The 26,777-nt window shown below is 37.6% G+C and overlaps 1 protein-coding gene across 1 annotated transcript; it reads left to right on the forward strand.

Moving 5' to 3' along the window:
• Positions 1–5,973: 5,973 nt before the first annotated feature.
• On the forward strand, positions 5,974–16,194 carry LOC145776205 (uncharacterized). Its single transcript, XM_082587610.1, has 18 exons — positions 5,974–6,025; positions 6,167–6,227; positions 6,545–6,718; positions 6,919–7,062; positions 7,731–7,916; positions 8,103–8,252; positions 8,653–8,814; positions 8,919–9,062; positions 9,164–9,385; positions 10,116–10,262; positions 10,466–10,708; positions 10,838–10,987; positions 12,305–12,475; positions 12,856–13,005; positions 14,009–14,173; positions 14,458–14,616; positions 15,061–15,258; positions 15,414–16,194. The coding sequence occupies exons 2-18, from the start codon at positions 6,176–6,178 to the stop codon at positions 15,653–15,655; spliced, it is 2,859 nt and encodes a 952-aa protein (XP_082443736.1). The 5' UTR covers positions 5,974–6,025; positions 6,167–6,175; the 3' UTR covers positions 15,656–16,194.
• Positions 16,195–26,777: the final 10,583 nt, after the last annotated feature.

The following is a 26,777-nucleotide window of genomic DNA, read 5'->3' on the forward strand; positions in this document are numbered from 1 at the left end:
GGCCAAACAAGTTGAGCATTTGTTATAAACTATAGCCTAATAGCCTAATCAACAGTTGTGACTTGTGAGGCCACATACACACCACTTTTGTAAGCATTTGATCCCGACAACTAACTATAGGCCTGCAAAAAGTGAAAAAGTATATTGAATGAAAACAATTCATGAATTTTCCAGCATTTGATTTCACTGTTTTCCATAAAAAAGGTTTTAGTAGTAAGCTGCTGTTTGTCTTTGCCAGTCCTAGGGTTGATAATATGTAAACTTACCTAAGAAAGTCTATAATTATAAGCAAAACTAAAATATATAGAAAGCTCATAGTTTGAAGAATAGTGATCCATTGTCCACCAACGTTCAAAACTAAAAGAGAAGCAGAATTTTTCAAAAAATACCTAAATATCATCACATTTTGGTAGACAAGTTTTTATAACAAAGTGCTGAGAAAGCTATTTCGACCTCTTGGCCGCCGAGTGTAGCACAAAGTTTTATGTGAAATATTCATTCAAAAAGTATTACAGTAGAAGAAAAAGAAAAAAAGTGTTATTTTTATTTGTTTTTTGTTTTTTTAAACAAACGTCCATTTTGCCCCTTTTTTTCCTACTTGTGTCCTCATCAGGAATTACTTTAAATCTGCAATAAACATAAAATGAGAATGAGAATTCTGACTTTGCACTATAACTGTAACGACATTCTGGACTGAAAAGCACTTTTATCAGTTAATGAGTTTGTGCTTTTCGGTGCGCAGTGTCGTTACAGTTATAGTGGATTGTCAGATTTATCTTATAATTCTCATTTTGCGTATATTGCAGGTTTAAAGTAATTTCTGATGAAGACACAAGTACATGTCGAAAACGTTTGAGTTTAATTTCATTATGTCACATTTCTTTGTGTAATAAAATACGTTAAACCGGTTGAAGTTGCTTTGTTTTGTCTGTCTATGGTAGTAGTATAGTTTCGTTTGGCATTTTCACACCTGAAGCTCGTTGTCTTTTAGCCAATTTTTAAATGTGTTTCCTCATTAGTAAACTGTGTTGAAACCACCAAGTGCAGTCCACGGACAGTCTAAAATGAAATGATCAGCTGTTTGTGAATAAAGAAATAACAATTAATTAATTAAACTACCATTTAACGTTTTATAGGCAGAGAAAACTTTTTCTCAAACCGTAGAACGAACCGAAGAAATAACAGTTAACCTCTCAAGTACATGTAGCCATAGGCGTAGCCAGGGGGGGCGAACGGGGCCATGGCCCCCCCCAAATTTTCAAAGCTTGGATTCCGAAGTTGAACCCTTTGTTGAAAATATAATATAATTTGTATAAATTTATATTGTTTTCCAAGACATCTGGCTATTAACACTCCCCAGGACTTGTTTGAGACACACAGAAAGACACCAATAAATTTTGCAAATCGTAAATCGCGCAAAGTTTACGCGATTTACGCTTCTTTTAACTAATCTGTGGAAGCAATTTCAGAATCGCTTACTCTGTAGGGTTTTTGTGTAGCTGAGTTTTTTGTGTTCTCTAATTTTAGCCGCAGTTTTTGCCCGTTTGTGTGTAGATAAGAGCTACCTTTAATAAGTTAATAGCTGTTTATCTGCTAATAAGTTTCATACAAATATTACCCTGAAAGTGTTTCCAGAAAGCGTTATAATCCATTATTTAAGTGTAATTTTGCAAAAATTTTCCGGGGGAGCATGCCCCCGGACCCCCCTAGAATACGCGTGCCTTCGGCACGCTCTAACCCCCACCAGCTTTATTGCTTTCCTTGCTTAACCCACCAGGATGTGCCACTGCACATCAGGTGGCGATGTCTTAAATCAAACATTTTGTCATGCTCTTCAATTCATCAAATATTTGGCCCCCCCCAAAAAAATTTTCTGGCTACGCCATTGCATGTAGCTCCAAACAGAGTGAAATTTACGTGACTTTCGACTCTTTTTTTATTTGTTTAAAAATAATGTCTAAAAAGATATTTTAAATCTTTTATGTTTGTTTAAAAATAATGTCTAAAAAAACATTATAAAAAGATAACTACGGACAGCGGCCAGTGTTTCGATCTTCCGATCCCTTCAGCGTAGTAAAATGAAAGTGAAAAGTTGTCTTGAGAAAATGGTTTCTGAAAGTGATGTAATAAGCCAATGAGAATTGATTTAATTTTTGATTTCGGACTCCAGCGAAACGTAATTTTACTGTAAATTGGAAGATATGACTTTTTTGAGAAAAGTTGTGCTAAGCAATGACTGGAATTTGTTAAAAATAAAAACTCAAGAAAAAGACAAAAATTTATCACTAAGCTAGGACATAACAATCATCTGAGATGGATCTAAAATGCAAGAAATTAGATACCAGCGGCACATATAAGTATTAAGATTCCAAAAATACACCTCTTTATTTTTTGGATCAACATTTTGCCTGCTTTTTTGCAAGTTGGACGGATTGCTGGTGTAGCCTATTTTGATAACCCCATCTATGAAGAGTGATGGCAGTTTGGGCATGATGGGATAAAATTCTATTGTAACTGATCCATTCCTTTCTGTTGCATGTAGAGAAACTTGGGAGGATTAACATTGGGTCGTCGATAATGTCTTCACCATATGGTCAATTTTTTGTACAATATTTGTTCCATTCATGATTTAGATCATAGTTCTTGGTTGTAAAACGGACGACGTGATTTTAGTCGGTGGGCGTTTGTTTTTTTGTTGGATTACGTTTTGTAATGGTGAGTTACTCCAAGTACCGCCAGCTGTTTGAAGTCTTTGATTTGGTTTGGCTGTGATTTCTCCTCTTCTCAGATGTGGTTGTGAAATTCCGCACTTCGTGGGTAGCCATTGTATTGGAGTCGATTTGAGCGCTCCGGTGATTGTGCGCTTCGACTCTCAAAATTGAACATCAATACTTTCAGTGTGTGCACATTGTGCTCACACATGAGCCCAGTATTCCTCCACTGATTGCATAGTGCTAGAGTGGAAACGTGCAAGACGTTTTGAGACTTACCCTAGCTTGTTCAAGCTAGTTTTTTTAATTTATGAGTTTCTGGTTTTGAGTTTAGTTGCAAAATTTTGGAGATGATTTTCAAAAGTTAAGCTTCTGTCAAGTGCAACTCCGAGATATTTGAGATGTTTTTCATCATCGGCGTATGAGCAGATCTTTCCATGTTAGATTGGAGGGCAGGAAATCATCAGCCACTCAGCAGTCTCATCGTCCAGGACCCTCAGATCATGCGCACCGTGTGGAGGCCAGTGGGTTAGGCAGCGGTGGATGACATGGTCTGCAGATGTTTGGGAAGAACAAGCACCTTCTCGTGGTTCCTCCCGTCAGTACCATATCTTCAAGAAAAAAAGATATGCAAAGCGAAGCTTGTCCCAGGTTCAGCGCAGGGTGGATAGGGAAACGCCCTTCTCAGGGCGCGGCAGCTCCTCTGTCGAAAAGTACCGACGACCCATTGTAATGCAGTTGAACACCGAGGGCATTACGGCCAGCAAGCTCAGCATCATCGAGATGTTTTTCCTAAGGCAGTGTTATTCCTTCTGTTTCAATGTGTCTATTGTTCAACAAAGGTTTATTGTTCAACTTGTTCAACAATGTGTCTATTGTTCAACTTTCTAACAAAGCTTTATCAATTGTAAATATATTCTCACTGAGTACGGCAGTGGCGTAAAATGACTCATTTGATTTTGGTGGCACTTCAGAAGCACAAACATTTAAGTTGACATGAAAATATAGCCTTTACCCATTAACCAGTAAACGCGTTTACAATAAAACCTGGTCATTTCCATTTTGCACAACTAGAGATGTGAGTGTTTTTTTTGTATTGTTTTTAATTATGTTTTTGTTTAAAAAAAAAGAAATTAAAAAAGACGATCGTTTTTTGTTTTGCACCAACAATCTGTCTAAAATTTAAATGTTGAAACAAAGTTTGTACTTTTGCTTTACTGAAACATTTGTTTTGGTTGAAGACATCAAAAATTACCAAAGTTAAGGTTACTAGGCCTATATGTTCTCTGATAAGACGACTTGTCCCCTTTTTTAAAGAAAAATGATTGGTACTCTCAAAAGTGCTCAAATGTTCTCTTTTTTGTGGTTTTAAGTTTTCTTTCTTCACCTGTGAGATATTTTTTCTTTTAACAGCAATTATTCTCTCAATTTATTTTGATGACCCCAACCTGGTAACCATGCGTGATTGTGCAATGTGCATATTCAGCAACGTCTCAATTTCAACAAAAACAGTCTCCGGTGCCTCAGGCGATGCTATATTTGCTTGGCGCATGCGCCACTACCTATAATCTTATATTTAAAATTTGTGTCCCGCCTAAATAACCGACTTTTATTTCTGCAAGATTGAACAAAGAAATTGGAACAACAACAAACAAAATTTAATGTTTCTTTATTTCAATTTTTGCTACACAGCAGGCTATGTAATAAAACTTACTTCCACCTTGTTGGACGTTAAACTTCAGCAAACATGGACTATCTATCATATTAATTCAATCAATGACAGCGCTTGATTTCATGATAAAGTGCTAAAAAAGAATATTGAATGCATCTTAGTAAAAACAATATGTACATTTATTAATTTCTACACAAATTACTTTCTTGCAAGCAAACGTTTGAAGCTCATAGATTTTTCCTACCCCACCCCGTGGGAACCAAACATGTTCTAAACGTCCCAGTGATATTCGATTCTACCCAAACCCCAACGACTGGTTTTTCAACTATGTGACGTCACATCTGTTAGGCCAGACTTATTTCAGCTCAATAAACACGTTGCAAATAATAATTAAAAGAAATCAAAAGGTATCCAGTATCGTACAAGCTTGTTCCAATGCACCAAAATAAAACATATTTTTGGAGTTAAAAACTGCATTGTCTACTTTCTTGTTTGAAATTATCACGTGATCTGTGACGTTACAAAATGTAGCCGTCGGGGAACAATTTAAGTGACGTCACAATTGCTGCAGATATCTGCGACAGATTGTTATAAAGAAATAATATTTAAAGTGTAAAATAATCAAAAAAATAATAAAATGCTAAACTGAGGTTGTTTTAAACAGAACGGAGTTAAAGCAGCCTTTAAAGATGTCATTGCATTTCGCTATTTCACCACCGACAGTTGACTTGCGCTATATCGTCAGGTGAAAGCGTATCGTTCGTGATAAATCACCGGGCTTGTCACCATAGTTTGAATCTTTTTTATTTCCTTTTAATCGACATAAATTCGTGATATTTATTCAACTAAATCCTATTTAAGAGCAAGACATGGTGAGGTGACCACACTTCAGCATGAGCATTTGTTTCTAATCTGGGGTAGGTTTTTGGGACAAAGCAAAACAATCTGCAAAGTTTTTGAATTGATTAACTTTTTCTTTGTCGTTTAGTAATATCACTGGAATAAATCTAAATTATTAACATCGAGGGTGTTTTCATAATAATTTGTAGCAAGTGTGTATGAATATTTGCAAACTGTTAATGTGCAAAATAACTTGCACAGATGTTTTAAACTGAAGTAGCTTACATTGTAAAAGAACTGATGTATTTAATTTGTAAAACAGAACTCCAAATCTAAAGATGCAACTATCGACAAAAGTGTGCAATGTGGCGTTAAAACGTCATGTCTAGATCAAATATGCACTTGGTTTGTAGACTATTGAAAAAAACACCCTCAGGCTGTGATGTCATTATAAAATGCTTTTTGACGTCAAAAATCTTAAAAGTAATATAAACTTGTCTTTGTTTAGTTATGGCAGTTTTTAAAATTAAATAATTCATTTAAAAATAGTTTTAAACAAAAAATAACTTTGCAAGCTATGTTCTTTACGTTACGTGCAGGCCAACTGCACATAAAAATAGAGTATCACGTGACAAGGCTTAAGGCAGTTCGATTAAAAATAACCCTTGCACCGTATCAGGTTAAATAAGATTCTATAAGATTGTAAAAGTATAAAAGGAAGGACAAAAGTTAATTCCACACAAATCATCTCAATCGTTCACACAATTGAAGAACTTGCACAAAAGAATCCAAGCAAAAAAAGGTTCGTCGCTGTGCGGTGTTACTAGATAGATAGCTTACGATTGATAGTTATACTGTAATAACAGAATAATAAACTTAATGGATTAAAAGCTGATTAAATTAGGGAAAGCAAGTTTTAAACATTGTAAACTTTATATTTCAGAACTTCGTCATGAATGTGTTCGGGGCAATTGTATTGTCCTGTTGTTTACTTTCTGCTTATGGTGAGTTTTTTTTAATGCAAAACGTATCTGTGCAAACAAAATAACTTAATGGCTTCTTTAATTCATTTATACAAAAAAAAAAATAGCCTAAAAAGTAATGCAAGCTTTTTTTTTTGAAGTTCCACTTCTAAAGTTATATTTTTTCAACAAGTCCAATTTGTTTTTTAAGAGTGTTTAAAAGTTTTCTTTTTAACTCAATAAACTTAGTTTAAAAATCCAAATTGCCGCATATTTTGGTATCAGCTCTATATTTCTATTATTATTTGAAAGGAACCAGTCACACTTAGCAACAACAGTTTGAACTTTTTATTTGAAAGGTGGCGCTCCTCCACAAGATGGATCAGATGGAGCAGGAGGTCCAGGTGAAATGACTAATGCAAATTCTCAGCAAAACTGCATGCAAAAGTGTACAAACCAAAACAAATGTACCTTCGGTTCGGGGATGGGAGCACTTGACAGCAGATGCAGGGAATGTATTGAAGAGGACTGTGGTTAGTAATAATATTTTTATATGAAAATGTTCATTTCATCTTCAAGAGTAATTTTCAATAACAAAATGAATACGTTCCTATGGGTTTTTAAACGAGAATCAGATGCGTCATAAATTGATCTATGCACCGATAGTAGGTTGTAAAAGAATTTACTAAAGTATACACATAAACAATCAAAGCAAAAAACACATTTGTTTCAGATGCAATGAGTTCCAGCCCTGAAGACAATGCCATATGTAGATTTGATGCATACAGCGAGTGCGACACTTGTCCAGTGTTGAATGCGGAACAGCAAAGAAATCATAGAGTCTGCCGAACCTGTTTGAGAAAGTGCTCCAGCAGAGGTGAGCTTGCTATTTGTGTATATTCATTATTCAACCCATGCACACAGCAGGTGTTTACTTGCAATCATTTTAGAATTACAAAAAATACAGTGGCTGATTATCCTAACAAGTTACAATAGTCTATCGTCAAAGATCCCGCAATCTTCTTCTTCTTCTTCTTCTTCTCTCGTTTGACTTGTATTAGCTTAGATTGGCAATGCCTCCTCGTGCAGCCAAGATACGGTAGTTGGGTCCAGTTGTCGAATACCAACGATTCCACTTGGGGGGCGTAAGATGGAACATTCGTGGAGTATGTGTTGCATTGTTTGTTCTACCGCTCCGCAGACACATATCGGCGTATTATGCAACCCCCACCTAAACAGATTAGCTCCAGTGCAGCCAACGTCACATCTGATCCTGTTCAATGTGACCCATGCCTTTCTTGAGAGGTCTGCTATAGGAGGGATGGAGAGTGCTGGTATAACTGAAAACTGGGGAGAGATATGTGGCAGCTCGTTCCATTCCTGTTCGAGGTTCTGTCTGTAGTTTGTGTTCTTCAAATACAAAATGCGTTCTTAAAATTGATAACACTGTGTTGTTTTGCACTACAAATCATAATCTGCTTTCACTTTCATGTTCTGACAAACGAATTTGTAACCAAGCAAGTTAAAAACTTATTGTTGTGATAGGTCGTCGTCCTGGAAGGAGACCTGGACGTGGCTCCAACATGTTTAGGCCAGTCAAAACCTTTTTTGGTACCCTGAGATGTATGAGGTCTTGTCAAGCTCCAGATAACTGTCCAAGTAGACAAGAAGTTCGAGCTCAACTATTTGCATCGCGAAGAGAATGCCGAGAGTGCGTCATGGAAACTTGTGGTGAGAGAAATGGGCTGAAGATGTAAATCGCAAGTTCATCAACTTTATTTAAATCGGGTTGAAATATTTGTGCGATTGTTAGAAAACAAAAAACAGATTTCTATCTAGAGAAAATATTCTGCAACGCTTCAATTGTAAAATATGGATACGTAATCAACACCTAAATGGTAGAAGCCCAATTTCTAGGCCCTTACGACCGAAGCAACCGAACTGACATTGAAGACTGTATTGTGGATGCTCGCCAAGATTGTTCTGAATGTCCTGTGAGAAACCAGGAACAGCAAATGAGAACGAGAAGTTGTAAGAGATGCCTTCGAAGCTGTACTCCACGCAGAGGTAATAAAACAGCGTAGCCTTCTGTCCAATGTCATAGATATATTGGACATATTATTGTCAAATTTCATATCACAACTTCCTTTTCCCGATTGGCGACGGACCGCAAAATTTTTATCAGTACAATCATGAAGCGGAGATGAAAAACTAAGTTAATCTTCTAAATCTAAGTAGGCTAATCTTACGTCTAAGACTCTAAGTAGTCTTCAAAGACAATAAAATCACATTTTTGAACAGTGATTCTCGGTTTGGACATCCATTTCTTGACATCGATAAGGCAAAGTTTTAATTATATATAACTCCTGTTTATAAAACAGATTGTGTTTCTTAACGTTGTTATGTGAAATGCTTCTTTATATGAAATACATTCATATTGATATTTACAATAAAGTACTTTTCGAAGGAAATGGACCATTCCGACCTGGCTTGGTACGTAGACCATTTCAAAGGTTGTCGTGCATTGAAAACTGCCAATCAGAATCGACGTGCCCAACGTTTGAAGAAGTAACAAATCAAATAGAGAACCTGCTGCCGGTTTGCCGAGAGTGCATATCAGAACAATGTGGTAAGTGATACACCTTAGGTTGAGGAATAACGACGCCGGCTGTCATACATTGACATGTGCTTTCTTGCTCATGTCTAGACACTTTTTACATTAATTATATTTAGGTCCATTTACCAGTTACAACTTCAGTAAAGTTATGGGCTGTGTGGCGCGAGCACGACGTGGCTGCATTGATTGCCCGATCACGACTGTGTCACAACAAATGAGAATGAAAAGGTGCCGATCGTGTGGAAAAAGATGTTTTCGAGGTAACATATGCTAAGATTTAAAAAAAAAAGTTTTTTATGTTGTTTTTGAAACTTAAAATTTGTTGTTTTACCTACAACGGTTCTCTTTTTTACACTTATAGAAACGTTTGGTGGGTTTGGACCTGGGCCATTTAGACCAGGGCCATTCAGACCAGGACCGTTTGGACCAGGGCCAAGAAGAGGACCTCCAATGCGGCCGTTCGAACGTCTTTCGTGCTTGCTGAGTTGTCAATCTCCGTCCCAATGTCCAACCAAAGCGGCTTTGATCAGCAGAGTGAGATCAACTACAGGACCATGCAGAGAATGTCTCGAAGAAGAATGCGGTACGATTTCTTAATTCATTTGATCAACTTATAATATTTGAAGTTTAACCCAGATGACGAAAGCTAATCAATTTGCAGAAGTTGAACGACAAAAAAAATTGGAATTTGCCCTGATCTAGAAAAGACGAAAACAACACAATGAACAAAACTCTAATTTTCAGTTTACTTTGCACACTTAATTGTTTTGAGTATATGCGATGAAACATAGTTATACAGAAACTTATAGGAGGCTACAGGATTATAGCCTGGTAACATACATCATTACCATTCTCACTTCCACCCGTTCAACGCTTGAGACCAAAGTAGCTAACAGAAAAAATACAGCTAGCTTACACTTCTGTGACATCCGGAGTTGCAATCATAATCACAGTATTTTGGTGGGTTGATCTGAATCTACTTTTTTGAACTATGACTTAAAACGGTGTAGATTTGTTGGTTGCACAGTTCACCTTATTGTGCTTAAACTTAGTAGTATTCAATGGTAGACTACTAAAAGTAAATACTTACCAATTTTGCTATTGATTGACAATAAGTTACTACATTGCTGCTCTTGCTGGCATAGATAAAAAGTTTCCAAGATCCTCCTAAAAGCAACAAAACAGTTGATCTTTTAACATGATGTAACCTGTTTATGTAGTTGTAGAGTGTAGACCACATGAAAGTTAGCTGTGGACGATCGTAGGTTTTCATGTTCGGCTAAAAATATTCTTGGTTTGTATTTGGTTTCAAGGTGAATTTGAAAGCACTTCCAGCAATGAAATCATTGAATGTCTTCCACAAGCTCGTCTTAATTGTGATTCGTGCCCCGTTCTCACATCCGAAGAGCAACAAAACATGAGAAGTTGCAGATCTTGTGTACGAGGATGCCGTTCTATGGGTAAGAATTGTGTGAAAAATATTCTAAAACAAATGTAAACTTTATTAACCCGCAGAGTCACTGGCGACAAAATTGTTTTGATACGTTTTTGATAAGTCGTTTTTATATATTTTAGTAATAAAGTTAAAAAATGCGTCTTTTCAATCTTTATTGTTTGCCCGATATCCTGTGAGATCAACACTAATCTTGCCTAACTTACATAGATAATATACCACGTGGACCAAGGCAAGGTGGACCAGGGCAAGGTGGACCAGAACATGGTGGACCAGGACGACGTGGACCAGGACGAGGTGGACCAGGGCGAGGTAGATCTCGTCCTGGTTTAGCTTCATACTTTTGTCTCACTGACTGCGTATCTCCTACCTCATGTCCAACAAGATCTGAAGCGATGACTAATTTTCAGGCAGTGTCACAGGAGTGCAGGACCTGCATCATGGGCTACTGTGGTGAGATGCTCACATGTATGACTTTTGTAAACACATTTTGGGATTCTATTAGTCAATAACTCGTTTTTCTGAATTCATATGTCACCCGTTAAAGCAGATATAAATTGAAAATATTTCTTTTCATTGTAGGTTCATTTCAAGAAAGCAATCGAAGTCAAGTCGCCGATTGTATCAATGACGCCCGCGAAGAATGTTCTGAATGCCCAACTGTTTCACCAGAGGAACAGGAAAGATCAAGAACATGTAAATCTTGCATTCGAAACTGTGCTCCGCGAAAAGGTAAACGTTCAAACACTTTCTAACTTTGGAATACTGCGAATACCATTTTTTTGGAAGTGTCAATTGGAATCGAAACGGCCATCAAAAAACTGCTGCAAATTGCTTGAATTCGTGTAGTACGGTATGGCAAAAACTTGTAATGCATGTTATGAACTTATTGTACGTATTTTATGGATCCCATGCACAGGGTATGGGATGGAATGGAATGGAAGACGTTTTTTCCATCTTCCATCCTGAGATTTTCTTCCATTCCATCTCCATTCCATCTTAGAAATCTTCCATTCCATCTTTCATTCTATCTCAGAAATCTCTTCCATCTTCCATCTCCGCGTAAAATAATATGCTACAAATAAACCTAAAAACCATAGGCTAAATTTAAGCTAAAAATTTAACAGCAGTATTTTCCTAAGGATTATTGTTTGAATTTGAATTATTGTTTGAACGTACCGTTCGAATCATTTCAGCAAGCAACGTAATATTTTGCATGTCTTGTTAAAGCGTTAGAAAGTTAATGATGGAATTGGGATGGAATGATGGAAGATTTTCTTCCATCCCATCATCAAGATCTTCCATTTCTTTTCATCCTTGACATTTTCCATCTTCCATCCCAAAATCTGTCTTCCATTCCATTCCATCTTCCATTCCATCCCATCCCATTCCCTGCTCATGTATATATATTAAGTTGTCCAGCATGTCAATAAAAGTTGAATCCAGACAATAAAATTAATCACCCACTTGTAAAGTTTCGATAAGTTAGGCCTACCTGTAAATTGTAATCGTAGCCCATTCCATTCACAAATTGTTTGGTTTTGAATCTTTATCCTCGGACTGACAAAGTCTTGAGGTAATTCCTGGTAGTTTCGTATACTTATAAACTTGTAGAGGCTTTTGATGCAAGGAGATCGCCAGAGTGAAGTATTCCCATTGTTGAAGTGATGTTGCCGGGGAATTATACTATCCACTAGGCGTGGCTCAATGGAGAGTAGTCTTTAGAATGAGTTGTTCAAGCGCACACCCCGAGAGTCGAACCCACGCAACTTGATCTTGAAGCTTCTTCGTTCACGAAGTCACGCGCTAATCAAGTGAACTATCGGTGCCAATGTAGTCATGGACCATACGAAATAGTTTTGGTTGTTAGATTACATTGCATGCTTTTCAAGAAGTAGGCTACAATAAAAACTAAACGTAGTAAAGAGAATGAGAGCGATTGTATTTGCGATTGCTTTGTTATTTCAGAGATATCTCAGTAGCACATAAACTTTTATCACATATCAAATTAAATTCATCGTGTAAAATAAATTTTTGCAATACATGTAGGACCTATAAACCGTGGCTCCGTTCGCCGCGGACTCAGGCGTGGAATATTCAAGACAATGACATGTATGAAGGGCTGCCAGTCTCCACAAAAGTGTCCTATGTTGGATGAAATTAGAAATCGATTGATGAACACCCGACAAGAATGCAAAGAGTGCGTTGAAGAAGAGTGCGGTAAGCACAGCAAATGACTTCAAGAGAAAGTGTAGCATGCAAAAAAGTAGCTAAGTGTGTGGTTAAAGTGGATAATATATTACACGTTAGTTTATTAATCGTTCAACAAATCAACATCTCAATCGTGTTCAAACTAGGTGCTTAAATTGAATGGTGTTGCAAATTTCTAAGGCAAAGCATGCCGGCTTAACAATGCACAAATAAACTCGGTTCACTATTCTTTTCTTGGACAACCTATAAGCCTATACGTGATATATAGCCTACTTCTAGTTTGTTGTGATGTCATTCTTAGGTCCTAGAAATTTTTTTTGTGACAAAAGATCTTTGAATTTAATTTTTTGTACTTTCATAAGTTTTATAATCGTTTCTGTGATTTGTAGGTGATTTCAATCGAAGCAATCGGAGCGAAGTAGCTGACTGCATCGCTGAGGCTCGGGAAGATTGTGAAGAGTGTCCCACTTTAACGGATCAAGACCAAAGAAGAAGACGAGGATGCATGTCTTGCGTCAGAGGATGTTTTCCTTTCCGTGGTATGTTTTACACTTTTACTTTACGTATCTATATGTTCGTTATTCTGCATAGAAACTGGTTAATTCATTTATGTAAAAAAAATAGTTGGCCTACCTGGAGTCATTACGCTATTAGTCCATTTATTCATTTGTTGTAGAAATCTATACTACCACTACCGTAGACTATTTTCGACCTTAGGCTTAAGCATTTCAAGATGTTTGTTAAGGTTCATCCGGGGAGATATCATAAATTCAAAGTGAGGCAATTATTAGTTTATTGGTAAAATTTCAGCATTTTACATACCTTCCATTATACGCTTTAACCTAGAGTAGGCTATAGCCTACCTACAGTATTTGTAAGGCATAGAAACAGAATCAATTTTTCTACGACAAATGCGCAATGGAATATCTTTGCGATGGACAAAACTCTTATAGGCCGGAAGCACGTCTTTTCCATGTTGTGTCAGCTATTTCAAAATTGTTTGCAACAAGGATTTTTTTTGTGACATCACTGCCTCCTTTTTGCTGGCACTTGGTTGCATAAGAGATATCTTGGCGTTGCAACTATAGTGCCAATGTTTGATTTCTCAGTGCCATGTTCTCTTCGATAAAAAGGAGATCTTCATGTTTCTGGCAAATTATGCAGAGAAATGATGTTAGTTGACTTGAAACATAAAGTGACACAAAGGAAACTTTAGTCCAGTCTTGTACCGAACGTTCAGCATATTATGGTGAATACTTTTCACCAGATGCTATTAAAAGTCGTAAGAAAAAACTCTGCATGACTTAAAATGTGCCATGGCAAGACACATAGCGACAAGCAGAAGTTGGAGCAGTCGACTCGATGAATGCATAAGTGTAGGCCTACAGTCATTCTCTTTAAAATATGATAGAAAGGTTATTTCGTACTTTGGCTGTGTTGAATTACTTTAATGAAGCAACTGAAAAGAAGACGACAAAGTTTGCAATACAATCATAACACATTAAAAACATCCTAACAAATTCTTTATCATTAATCGATCAGGAGGATTTCCGCAACGTCGTAGACGCTTTCGCAAAGGACCATTGAAGATGTTGTCATGCATGCGACAATGTTCTTCCGAAAACAGATGCCCCAGCAGGAGAGAATTTATGAGGCGGTTTATGGAAACCCCAAAATCATGCAAATTGTGCGTCATGAACCAATGTGGTGAGTTGAAAATGTTTTCTCGGCAACTTTGTTGGACAAATGTTTTTTTCATGTTGTTTGTTTATTATTGTAAAATGGAGCTACTTTTAACCACGAATGTAAAGACTTTATGTTATTAAATACAAGAAAGTATAATGTTTTATAACTACAAATAATTAACTACAACTAAAGTATAATGTTTTAACAAACTTTTCATAAAAAAATCTGAGCAGTCTGTATTAAAACAGTTTGTCGCACTTACTTATATCATAACAATAAATTATATCGGAATACTCTGAAATTAGGCCAACCAGGCTTCAATGATGAAGATGGTGACGACAACATGGCAGATTGTATCGATGAAGCTCAGGAAGAATGTTCCGGTTGTCCGGATTTGTCAGAAGAAGATCAAGGAAGAAGACGCACATGTCGATCCTGTGTTAAAATGTGTTTGTCAAGAGGAGGTAACAAATCAGCACAACAAACAAAATAATGAACAAACATTTCCGTAGCTCACCGAATAATTTGGTAGTTCTTAAAAAATTGTCTATTTCCATCAAATAACGTGAAACGTGGATTAGGTCAAGCAGCGTAGAATTGCATCGCATAGAAGTTTATTTTTTTATCACGTATTGGCTATCAGTTCTAATACTCAAACAGTTAAAAAAACACTTCAACAGTTGAGTATTTGATCAAGAAGCAAAGGTAAAGAAAGCTGTGCAAAAACATTTGATCACAGAAAATAATGTCATGATTGGGCTAAGTTTAAAAGTTGGAAGTAAACAGTCAGTTTATGACATTTTAAATTATTTCAACAAATAAAACGGCTTGAGTGATCGGAAAAATTCCTATTGAATTGAAAATCATAGCTTTGTGCAGCAAATTATTTTATTCTTGTCTTTGGATAGATGATTGTGATCGTACAAGCGACAGGCCTCAAAGACCAACCCGTGCGCCACCAAGTCCCACTACATCAGGACTTACTCCCATAGAAATGTGCAGGCAATCTTGCCAATCGTCTCCAGCCTGCATGAGCACCCAAAGTCCAATGCCCACAACGTTGTCGTCTTCTGGATGCTTGGCCTGCATTGCACAGCGGGGTTGCAGTAAGTTCACATTTTGTTCAATGTTCTCTTTGGAGAATAATCTAAAACCTATCATTAAAACTCAGTAAGTTTGGACAAAAATTGTAGGATTTATTTTATGTTAACAAAAAGATTCCAACATTTTTTAGATCAACAGTCCATACTTCCTTTTTTAGACCAGTATCCCGCGTTTCAAAGACCAAGATGTCTGATACAAGCTCGTCAGTCCTGCCCAACTTGTTCTTCTGTGCCTGCACCCAATCGACTTCGATTCAATCCGTGCCGAATATGCATTGCAAGGTGCTCAAGAGCATCACAAGGTGGTGGTAGAACAGGTTCCCAACGTCGCCCTGGTCAAGGCAGACCGGGACCTGGAAGTCGTGTCCCTGGTGGAAACACGGGCAATCCTTATGCTTAAAAATATGATGCTGGAATGATAATAATTGACCGATAGTGAAATATCAAAGCCTCTTTATTGAAAGTGTCAAATTGTTCAAAATTACATAAGCTGCTCAAAGTAGCTTACTGCACTTTGTTTTCTGTTTTGTTTGCAGACGACATCGTGGCATTATCCCTTTGCATCATTAGGCCTACAATAGTTTTGAGGGCAAAGAAATATTTACTGTTAAACGAATTGATTACTTTCACTTAGAGGCTTAGAAATTACACTCTCGAAATTATATTGCATTAAAAAATGAGTGTTAGTGATAGTCTACATCTTTTGTGTATTGTTTGTGCATGGTATATAAAACAACGTAAAAAGAAATTGAAACGACAAACATACAGCTCATTTCATCTGTATTCATTCTATTGCAGCATCGATTCTTGTAATTCGAGAGTTGGTTTGAGTTGTAAACAATGTGCAAATTATTTAACCTGGTGTGATTTACAGATCACTATAGGGCTACTGGTGTATAGCCTAACAATAAAATATCAATTTGAACGTAACTCGATAAATAAAATGACAATTGCACTCACAACTTCGCTTCATGTTTATGTATCAAGACAAAAACGGACTTCTTTAGACTGTTTAGAGCGAGTTCATTTCTAGAGTTCAACCACATTTACTTTTTGAAGGTGATCTCCATGGGCTAGTTTTAGCTGTAGGCTACTTTAACGTCTCCTATCTAATATTCTCCAATCGCGCAGGTTACGGTAATCGTATGGCCTACTATGTTTTGTGTATCTTGGGTACGAAATTTTCCATTTAGTTGCAGCTACAGTAGTAGGCTATAGCTGCAGCACAAAATTTCGGAGGTGAGTGCAAACCAGTAGGCTTTTGTTGCGCATATGTCAACAAGCTCGGCAACGAGTCAGCGAAAGCGAAGCACCCAGTTGCCCTCCTGACTACGCCCCTGAGTATGTTTGAAGGCCATGTTTAGATTATTAAGGCCAGGTCGTCAGCATTACCGTTGAGGGGACTATGTGGAGACTATTGCTTGATATTGATCTAGCGACACTTCAATGCAGGTCTCAAACTGAAACACATGATAACTTTCAGGAGCAATCAAAGCAAACACGTCTAGGAATGGCATTCGGAACGATATATTTTTATTTCGGAACTGTGATAGATAGGCTAGTAGCCTATACAGAAAATGTAGTCAGCGAAACTTTCATTTCAGAATTGCGCCAACTTTTTTAAAATAAGTTAACTTAGGTTTTTATTTTTCAAGTAACCTACTGTAGATCTATATCAATTTGAGATTCCACAAAATCACAGATGGGCTTACTTCTCACGAATAGCCTATAGTCTATGTGTTCATGACACAATGATAGTAGGGCAAAGTGGGGCGTGTTGTCACAGCACGATTTCCATGTGATAACCCAAGCGTATAACCACGAGTTTTCAATGGAAGGCATAGTTTTCAGTTCTCTTTCGTACAAGCAGTGAAGGTTAATAAATTTGTCACCACAGCAGAAATTATGAGGATACGCGCCATTGAATTTTGGGCAAAATCAGGTTTTATAACTAAACTAAAAAATGGTCTGGCAAACTAAGGTTTGATCATAACTGATCAGGAAAGATACCATTCGTTAGCTTTACGCCTGCTTTTTTCATCATACCAAACAGATAAGACATGCAAGTAGAGATGTGCACATGGTTGTTGAAACCACGTGATTTCATACCACGGGGCGTGTTGTCACAGCTGTGACTACGCGCCCCGTGGTGTGCATTTTTAATATTAAGAAACGTAAAAAATTATTTGTGCTTATACAACGAGGTAATATGCGTATTAAAATACAACGCTTTTTTAGGAAATAAAAACTAATATTAGACAATGATACACACATTATTCGATAGTGACACATAATTCTCAAGTTGACATTTTTATTGTTTTTGATAATGGGCATAAAATTTTTACCAATAGCCTATGTTGTAAATTAAATTTTTTTGCATTTCGCATATTTTTTTATTCGTTCAGCCTGTGTTAAAACCATTTTTTGTTGGTTTCTATCATATTTTAGTCATAAACCATGTGCAGAAATTTTGTGACAACACGCCCCATGCTCTGTGACAACACTCCCCGGGGTGGGGCGTGTTGTCACAACCCATTTATTTGCATTAAACATGCATTTATGTCAGGGATATCTAGAACAACGGGATTGCTGACTCTGTTTTGAAGTGGACGATAGGAGGGTTACTGCATCATTACTGCACAAACTAAAATGTGGATTTTTCAACATACAACCCATTTCTTGTTTTTAAAATGATGCTTGAAGATAAAATAATTTAAAAAAAGCAAAAAAAATTTTGAAAATGTGGCCGTTTTTCCCCAAACCGCCACCAAGTGGTGAAAAATACACAAATTTTAAACACAAATATTTTTAATACCACTTACTGGATTTGAATCAAATTTTAACAGAATATTTATAAGTATCAAGACTGAAGCTCTATGGAAGGAAATGAAGATATTTTGAGAAAATAAAAAGTTATTCGAATTGTTGCATTTTTTCAAACATTTTTGATCCTCGGACATGAAAAAAATGGGTGCCGACAGCATCATGGACAAAATTTCCAAAATTCTTTGACCAGAGGCTTTGCATGTTTACTCTGTCTGATAGGGTTAAAAATTTGAAAGCGATTGGCAAATAAATGAAAGAGATATTTGGGATTAAAATTTGGTACTTGGTCAAAAATTACATTTTACGAAAAACAACAATAAACATTTTCAACACCTTAAAACTCCCTTTATCATAAGTAGACCCTTTTTTGCCTCTGCTTGGGTTTGTAATTTTTTTTAAGTGCTTTTAATGTTTTTCTCCTCGCCTTGAATGTGTCAAAGCTTCTTTTTCTTGATTTGTCAAGTCAAAACTTGTCGAGTATTTGGCAGATTTCTGAATATGCAGAGATTTTGCTACTGTCTTGTTTTCCTAATTTTTTTTTGCTGAAGTAGAAGGTTGGCAAAAAGGGCTTTGATCTTCTGTTGTTGGATGGCTTTCTGGTGTTACAGGAAAGGTTACACTTGTGTTACAGTAACAGTTCATCAAGTCTACCAACATTGTTCGACTTACAACCAACCTTATCCAACTTTCTTTGTTTAGCAATACCACGAAATTGAATTTTCTTACTTTTTTCATGTTTTTTTTTATTTCTTATTTTTGATGATTAAAACTTGCCCAAAAGTGATGCAATAATCAATTAAATATGAAAACTAAAGCTGTGTTCAATACTCAATAGTCTTGGATGACTAACAGCAAAAGTTTGCTTTAAAATGGTGATCTTAAGTTATAGACAAGGCCAGCCATTAGTTGTTGCTATGGGCGTTGCTAGGGAAGATGACTAGGAGTGCCCACTTTCAAGACCTTATTTTAGCTTCACAGCAGGGATATCTAGAAAAGGCGACTTCTCAACAGCGTAATTGACACGCGCTTTCGCCTTTTTCATTTTCGGGCGTTAACTATAGTGGCTCTGTTAACAGCGCTGACCCTTCTAGTGTCCATTGCTTTATCGAAATTTACAAAGTCAGCAATCCCGTTGTTCTAGATATCCCTGATTTATGTAAAAACAAAATAATCCAGAAAAACTTTAGTCTAGCTGTAGCTACAAGAAGTCGAATGATACCTCTTTCAATTGCACTATCAAGCATCTTGATACCATTGGTACAGAACGAGATATATGCAGATTTGTAAAAATTGTGACAACACGCCCCACTTTGCCCTAACCTACACTAGCTTCACAATGTAGAATTGTAGATACCAACGACCTGTTTTAGCCTGATGCTGCGAGTTCGCTGTGGTAATGGCGGTTTGCACTAGCTGAAAAACCCCGTGGCTACGGTTTGTTTGTAAGGCATTTTTCCTATAGGCTAGGCCAGGGGTGTGCAACCTTTTTTACAGGAGGGCCAGATATAAACAACTGGGTGAAACCGCGGGCCACATGTTTATTTGACATATGATTTCTAGTGGTTACAGGCACAAAAAAGTAGTTTTTTGTTCCAAGTGTCATTTTCCAAGTGTTCGTCTGTCAGAACCGATCGATAGGGAGATTTTATGACGCCCATTTTAGAAAAAAATTGTTCGCACAAATACGTTGAGCTAAAAGAGCCATTTTTGAAGCCATGAACTTTTTCAAATGTGGAAAGTCATCTTGGTTGAGATGTTTTCGGTAAAAATCGCCAAGATTCATTTCTAAATACTTTGCTTTCAAATCCGTTTTCTCTTGAAGATCAATCAGTTCAAGTTGGATATCACCTGGTGCTTTGTCAATGTCTGTGTTGAATGCCGAAGAGAATATACCAAACAAATGTTCATGAGATTTAAAGTCCTTGAAACGAGCCAAAAATTCATAGGGCTACAACAATTTTTCAAGTTGGTCTGCAAATTCAGTTTTCTTCTCAGGATGCATTCCATGGTCTCTCAAAGTTGGAAAGTGGAAAAGATTTTCTGTCTGTATGTGGCTTTCCAAAGTCGTAATTTGTTCATAAAGCCTTTCATGTGACCATACATCTCATTCGCATACTGTTTTTTTTTTGCTGCAGTCTTGCATTGAGTTCATTCAATTGTTTTGTTTTGCCTTTTTTCAACTGCCACTTTTTCAATTTTTTTTTCTTCCAATGCCTCTATTTTTTTACTTCTAATTTTAACAAATTTTCTATTTTGACTGGTTCAACAAATTTGGCAAGGAATGGGCCGCTAGGCTGAAGTTGTTCTGATCCAACTGCTTGTAGGCCTATAGGCTAGGCCTACATTAAGCAACTGCTAAATTTGACGCAAGCCGGCTCGACAAAAGGTCTAAAGCAAGAGATCAAATAAAAAGGCGACAAAGCCAGAGACAATAGCAAGGCTCCACCTCTGATCTTCTGACGTTCCAAATAATTAAATACAACGGATTAGCGGTGGCCGGTGGGAAATTTCTAAAATGGTTAACAGAAGGTGCGAAATTACAATAATCCACTCCACAATGAATTGTTCACATGTACCAGACTAAACTAAATTATAAACACGTTTCGCGGGCCGCACACAATTCAAAATTGGTACATCATCGCGGGCCGCACAATTTTTCTTCGCGGGCCAGATTTGGCCCGCGGGCCGCACGTTGCACACCCCTGGGCTAGGCTTATAAAATTTTCCGCCCCGATAGCTCAGTTGGTTAGCGCGTGACTTCTGAAACGAAGAAGCTTCAAGATCAAGCGGCGCTGATTCGACTTTGGGGGTGTGCGCTTGAGCAACGCACGTTAAGGACTGCTCTCCATTCAGCGGCATCTAATGGATGGAAATATGGAATAATTCCCCGGCAACAAAGACTTCAACAATGGGAAACTTCACTCTGTCAATCTCGGTGACCGGGCCTGCGTCAGTGATTCAAAGCCTCTACAAATAGGCTATGCGAAACTACCAGGATTAAGTTCTTCAAGAAGCTTCCCAGTCCGAGGATAAAGATTCAATCAATCATCTAGCCTACATTCTGAATTCTGTCTGCTGTTATGTTATTGGCTTGCAGCACTTCTTTCAACTGGTGTTTCAATCTAATCACTTGCACCCTATATTGCCTGTGACTGCGACTGGAGAATGATTAGTTACTTCTGGTTGTCAAAGGCTAAAGTGTGGGTGGCGTTCAAAAAATTTTCAAGCTAATCCACTCCTGCTTTTTTGTTAGCAATGTTAAAAGTAGCATTCTCATCGTTTGTCACAGCCAAATTATATGCTAATGTAGGCTACGTAACGCTTCACCAGTTCAACCAAATAGGCTAGCATGTTCCACATAAATGATGAGTCACAAGCTCTGCTTTATGTTTTTCATTCAATACAGACCTGAAACGACCTAAATTGGCTTTGCCTGGAGTAGCCTAGCTACTTTATGTATTTTTCAGGTGTGGATTTTGGAATCTTGTAAGCTTAGCCTACATCTTCGCAGCACCTCTTAAACTTTATTTTTGCTATGTAGCCTATCTTTGATAGCATTTTTCATATCATTTTCAGACCACTGTGCCATCTGAGTTTTTCTCAAATAGTTTCGAACCATGTTTATTACTTTCAAAAGTTTTAGGATATTGTAACTTCTTCATTTAGGCCTACATAGGCTATAAATGCTACAAAAATGCAAGGGTTCTTTATCCGCGGACTGACAAAGCATTTTATAAGTTATTCCTGGTAGCTTTGCATATATAGGCTACTTGTAGGCTAGGGGCTTTAAATGACTGACGCTGCAGGGCTGGTTACCAAGATTTACAGAGTAGGCTAGCCTAAAGTTTCCACTTGTTGTTAAGGCTAAGTGTTGTTGAGCAATCCTGAAACGCGTTGCTCAAGCGCACAAGCGCCTGTCCGCCCCCTTAGCTCAGTGGTTGATTCAAGATCAAGATTACGCGGCGCTAGTTCGACTCTCGGGGTTTGCGCTTGAGCAATGCATTTTAGAACTCCTCTCCATTCAGCGGCGCCTAATGGATGGAATAATTTTCTGCCAACAACACTTCAACAATAGGAAAACTTCACTCTGTCAATCTCAAAAGCCGGCCCTGCGTCAAAAGCCTCTACAAGTGGGCTATGCGAAACTACCAGGAATAACCTATCAAGGTTTTATCAGTCCGAGGATGAAGATTCAAAACCAAACAAAACACCGAGAGAGTCGAACCAGAGCTGCTTGATCTTAAAGCTTTTTATGGTAGGCTACAAAGTCGAGTTCTTTACCATTGAGCTAATGCCTAATGGTGTGGACATACGTTGGAACAAAAAACAAATTGCAATTTCTTGTCTTGCTGGTAGGTTAATCACTAATCACAGCAAGTTCATTTTTAGCCAATTTGGTCTTGGTCCTGCTGGTAACCTTGCTGTCTACTCAATCTTAACCTGCTCAGTGGTTAAGTGCCCGATTTATTACGCGGCGCTGTCGAAGTGAGCGCTTGAGCAACGCATTTTCGGACTGCTCTCCATTCAGCGGCCTTTGTAGTGGACGGAATAGCTCACAGACAACAACGCTTCACAACTATTGCAACTTCACTCATCAAATCTCGGTAACCGGCCTTGCGTCGACCAGTGGTTCAAACTTCAAAGCCTCTCCGAGTAGGATATGCAAAACTGTCAAGAATAACCTTTAAAAAGCATTTTCACTTCGAGAATAAAGATTTAAAAACCAAAAAACACAATTGGGCAATATTCTCGACTGGGCACTGGGCAGTAGCAAAATTGCCAGTTCTGCATTTTTTTTCCGTACAATTGGGCTACCCCAGTGGGTTATACGGTAGTTAATTTGCTTCGAAGTCGTGGAAAATTTGGCAGTTGCGTGTTGTGTGTTGGCTGATTTCGTTCCATTTCAAACCAATTCTCAAAAAATAAATAGCCTACCACCGTACGTAGCTAGTTTTTTGTACGGTACTTCACCTTGTGAAAACTTTTGGCTACTTTTGGCGATGTCAACATTTTACTGCCATGGTAAGCTACAGACCCAGGCCGGGTAAGTGATTAGGTGTGAGCATGGCGGCCTTTACAGGCAGGCCATGGCCATGACAACGTGCAGCGTCAAATTTGAGTGAAGATCGATTTGTTAGTAGCCTAATTGCCACTTTAAATTGGTAGTTTGATTGTTAGTTAATAAATATAGTCTTTGTGTATATTTTGTGTAATTTTGAGATGCTCTGATGTTATTGTTACCTTCCCGATAGCCAAAGATGGGCAAGATCACCAGTAGGCCTATTGGTGATCTTGAAGATCAAGATCAAGATCAAGATCACCAAGAATAGGTGATCTTGAAGATCAAGATCAAGATCACCAAACTATGTGATCTTGAAGATCAAGATTAAGATCGTGATCTTGAAGATCAAGATCACTTTCAAGATCACTTTTAGTGTAGGTACTTGAAAAAAAATGAAGTTTTTGATCAATGATGTTGCAAAAAATAATTAGCCTACTAAGTTATAAGCAACCTGGGAAAAGGTATATAGTTGGTATTGCTAACTTTTACTTTTAACTACTCGATCGCTGGCCTAAGAATTGTAATAAGTTAGTGACTGTGGCTATTGGGCCTATCAATTGTTGACGTAGTTTGCGTAGAATCGTAACGTCACACCCAAGGCCGAGGTTAATTACAGTAGTTCTGAAAAAGTCGCAAAATTTGCAATTAGTTTTATACTTATTATTATATAATAAATAAATAAAAATAAACTTTGAACTGCATCATTTTTTACTAAATTTTTGTCTGGTTCACGTAGGAGTTTTTATTCGTATTACTAAGCAGTTTTAACTTTCATTGTATTGTGTCAATGTTTATTGCACCATTTACCCATCTGACAACCTTGATGCTGTTGTCTGCTATCAAAAAAGTTCAGAGGCCTGCGGTCAGACAAACCGCTCCATACTCAGACCCTAAACAAGTCTTGGTCTGGTTGATTTGCTGCAATAAACCACTTTACATGACCAAAGTCGGCGTCCTAGAGTCCAGATTTTTTAACACCGCCATTCTAGAGTTTTGAAACATCTAAAATTGGGTAAAAGAAAGAAAACATTTCTTTTAAATTCACACATGGAAATTGTGAACAAAGTTAAATCATTTTTTATTATACGTCAACACAAAGTAGCCTACATGGTAGTTGACTTCTTTATTACGACCAACACAGACAATTTTTTCAATTTTGAAATGGCAACACTGAACAGATTAGATGGAGACTTTAAATCAGGGGCGTCCAACCCGTGGCCCGCAGGCCACATGTGGCCCGGGAGAAGGTTCTGAGTGGCCCGCGTGATATTTTTCGAAATGACATACTGTATATTATATAGTCAACTCAATCGCCAACGTAATTTATGACGAACTTACATTCCGATAAATTGGCATTTATTGTTTGCTTTTTTCTCTATTACTCTATAATCCCTAAGGGCCTAGTGCATGGGGTGCGCAACTGTTCAAGTTAATTTTATTGTATCACAATGCACATTGTTACGCATCACATTTTCCACATTGTTACGTCCACCCTTTTCCACACAATAGTAGCCTACTGGTGCTTCAAGAGTCAGTCAATCAGCAATATTTCTTGCTTTTAGCGAGAGAAGTTCAAAACTTTGTATTGCTAGAATTTTACAAAAAAATTGTTTCTTAAGAAAAAGATCAGAGGATTCATAGATTGGCAGTTTCGTAACATCATTATTCGGCAGCACTTACTTGTGCGAGCAAGGTTTTCGTGGATGAACCTAGGGACAGCCGGACAATACATTACGGGACGCGCAACTCCGCTGTTCCGGCAACATCAGAAGGGTCAATTGCCAATTTGACATTTTTTACGCTTTGCTGCTGGCTTGCTTTCAACTAAAAACCTTAAACCACTTTAAAACCAACTTCACTCTCTTCCTATATAACCCATAAAATGTACAAACACATTTCTAAGATTAGAATTTGGGTGTGAGGGTTTTAATTATAAATTATCAGACAGTCATTTTTAAGATTACAAATTAGCAGTAAATACTCAAGTGGCCCGCGCAACCATTCGTAAACTACGTGTGGCCCTTTCAATCAATCAATCAATCAATCAATCAATGTTTTATTTGTTAGTAACAGGAACATAGGTACATGTTTGAAATATGCAATATACACAGTACAAAAGTTACACAAGTTCCCATACCGACAGGGAGACAACGAGACGACCATACGGTCTACTAGTCAATTGCCACCCTACGGAAATTACGATTTTGCCATTTAAAATAAGCTTACAAGAGAAAAATAATAATTGAAACGTTCCCGCGCTTCAACAACAGCATACGCACAAAAAAAACATATTGATGATAACGTAGGCCAAAACACAAAATTCCATGAAGCAAGCAGAGAATAATAAAGTTTCCGAAGCAACTGACAAGTTGGTTTCCATAACATATCACTTACGATGCACTGTAGCTTTGTAAAATTAACGTTTTGATCTCTTTTTTGAAACAATGAAATGATAAGTTTTTTAGCCTACTTGGAACCTCTGACCAGAGCATTGGTCCCAATACCTGCATGGACTTCTTGCCAAATTCTGTGTTTGATCTGTTTATAAAATAATTGTTGCCTGTTTGATATCTTGTGTTATGCTGATGAATAGATGAAGCATTTGTAAATAAATCACAATACGTAGACGGATACTCATTCATAATGAACTTTGTACATATGTTTTTTTATTTCAATGTTATGTATGTCTTTTAGTTTCAAGATGTTCATTTTGAAAAATAAAAAATTAGTGTGAGCATAGTAATTTTGTTTCGTAATTATTCTTATAACCTTTTTTTGTAATTTTATTAATGGATCCAGTGCACTGTCACAGGCCTTTCCCCAGCTTGAAATACAATATTGCAAATGACAGTAAATCAAAGCGTGATACACATCTTTTAAAGTGTCTGTGTTGACATAATTTCTGAGTTTAAGCAACGCCCATGAACCTTTTGCTACTTTTTTGCAAATTTTATCTATGTGATATTTCCATGTTAATTTGTTATCTATGTAAACGCCAAGGTATTTTATTTGATCTTTTTGTTGAATGCTTGTGTTACCAATGTTAATGTTAAAATTTTTTATGTGTTTTTTATTTGTTATTAGCATGTATTCAGTTTTTGAGAAATTTAATGATAATCTATTAAGCTTCAACCAGTTGTAAACTTTTTGCATTTCGGCATTCACATTGTTCTGCAAATTTATTTCACATTTGTCGCTCATCGTAAGATTGGTGTCGTCAGCAAATAGTTTAACATTCATGTTTGTTGAATTTGGTAAGTGATGATGATGATGGCGTATGAGCGATCTTTCCAGGCTAGATTGGAGGGCAGGAAATCTTCAGCCACTCGGCAGTCTCGTCGTCCAGGATTCTCAGACCATGCGCACCGTGTGGAGGCCGGTGGGTTAGGCAGTGGTGGATGACATGGTCTGCGGTCTGTTCCGTGGCACCACACTCGCATTCTGATGAAGGAGCCAGGCCCCATTTGTGCATGTCCGAACGAAAGCGGCCGACGCCAGTTCGCAGGCGGTTAAGCCTGACCCACGTAAGCCACGAGGGACATCCCTGGTGGACGGGGATCGGCGTTGGGTATGAAGTCACGGAGCGTGGAGGTGTGATTTTGCCGCTCCGTGTTCCACATGTGGTTCGTCCAGT

This window comes from Aplidium turbinatum, chromosome 1 (genome assembly GCF_918807975.1).
Source record: "Aplidium turbinatum chromosome 1, kaAplTurb1.1, whole genome shotgun sequence".
NCBI classification, from domain to species: domain Eukaryota; kingdom Metazoa; phylum Chordata; class Ascidiacea; order Aplousobranchia; family Polyclinidae; genus Aplidium; species Aplidium turbinatum.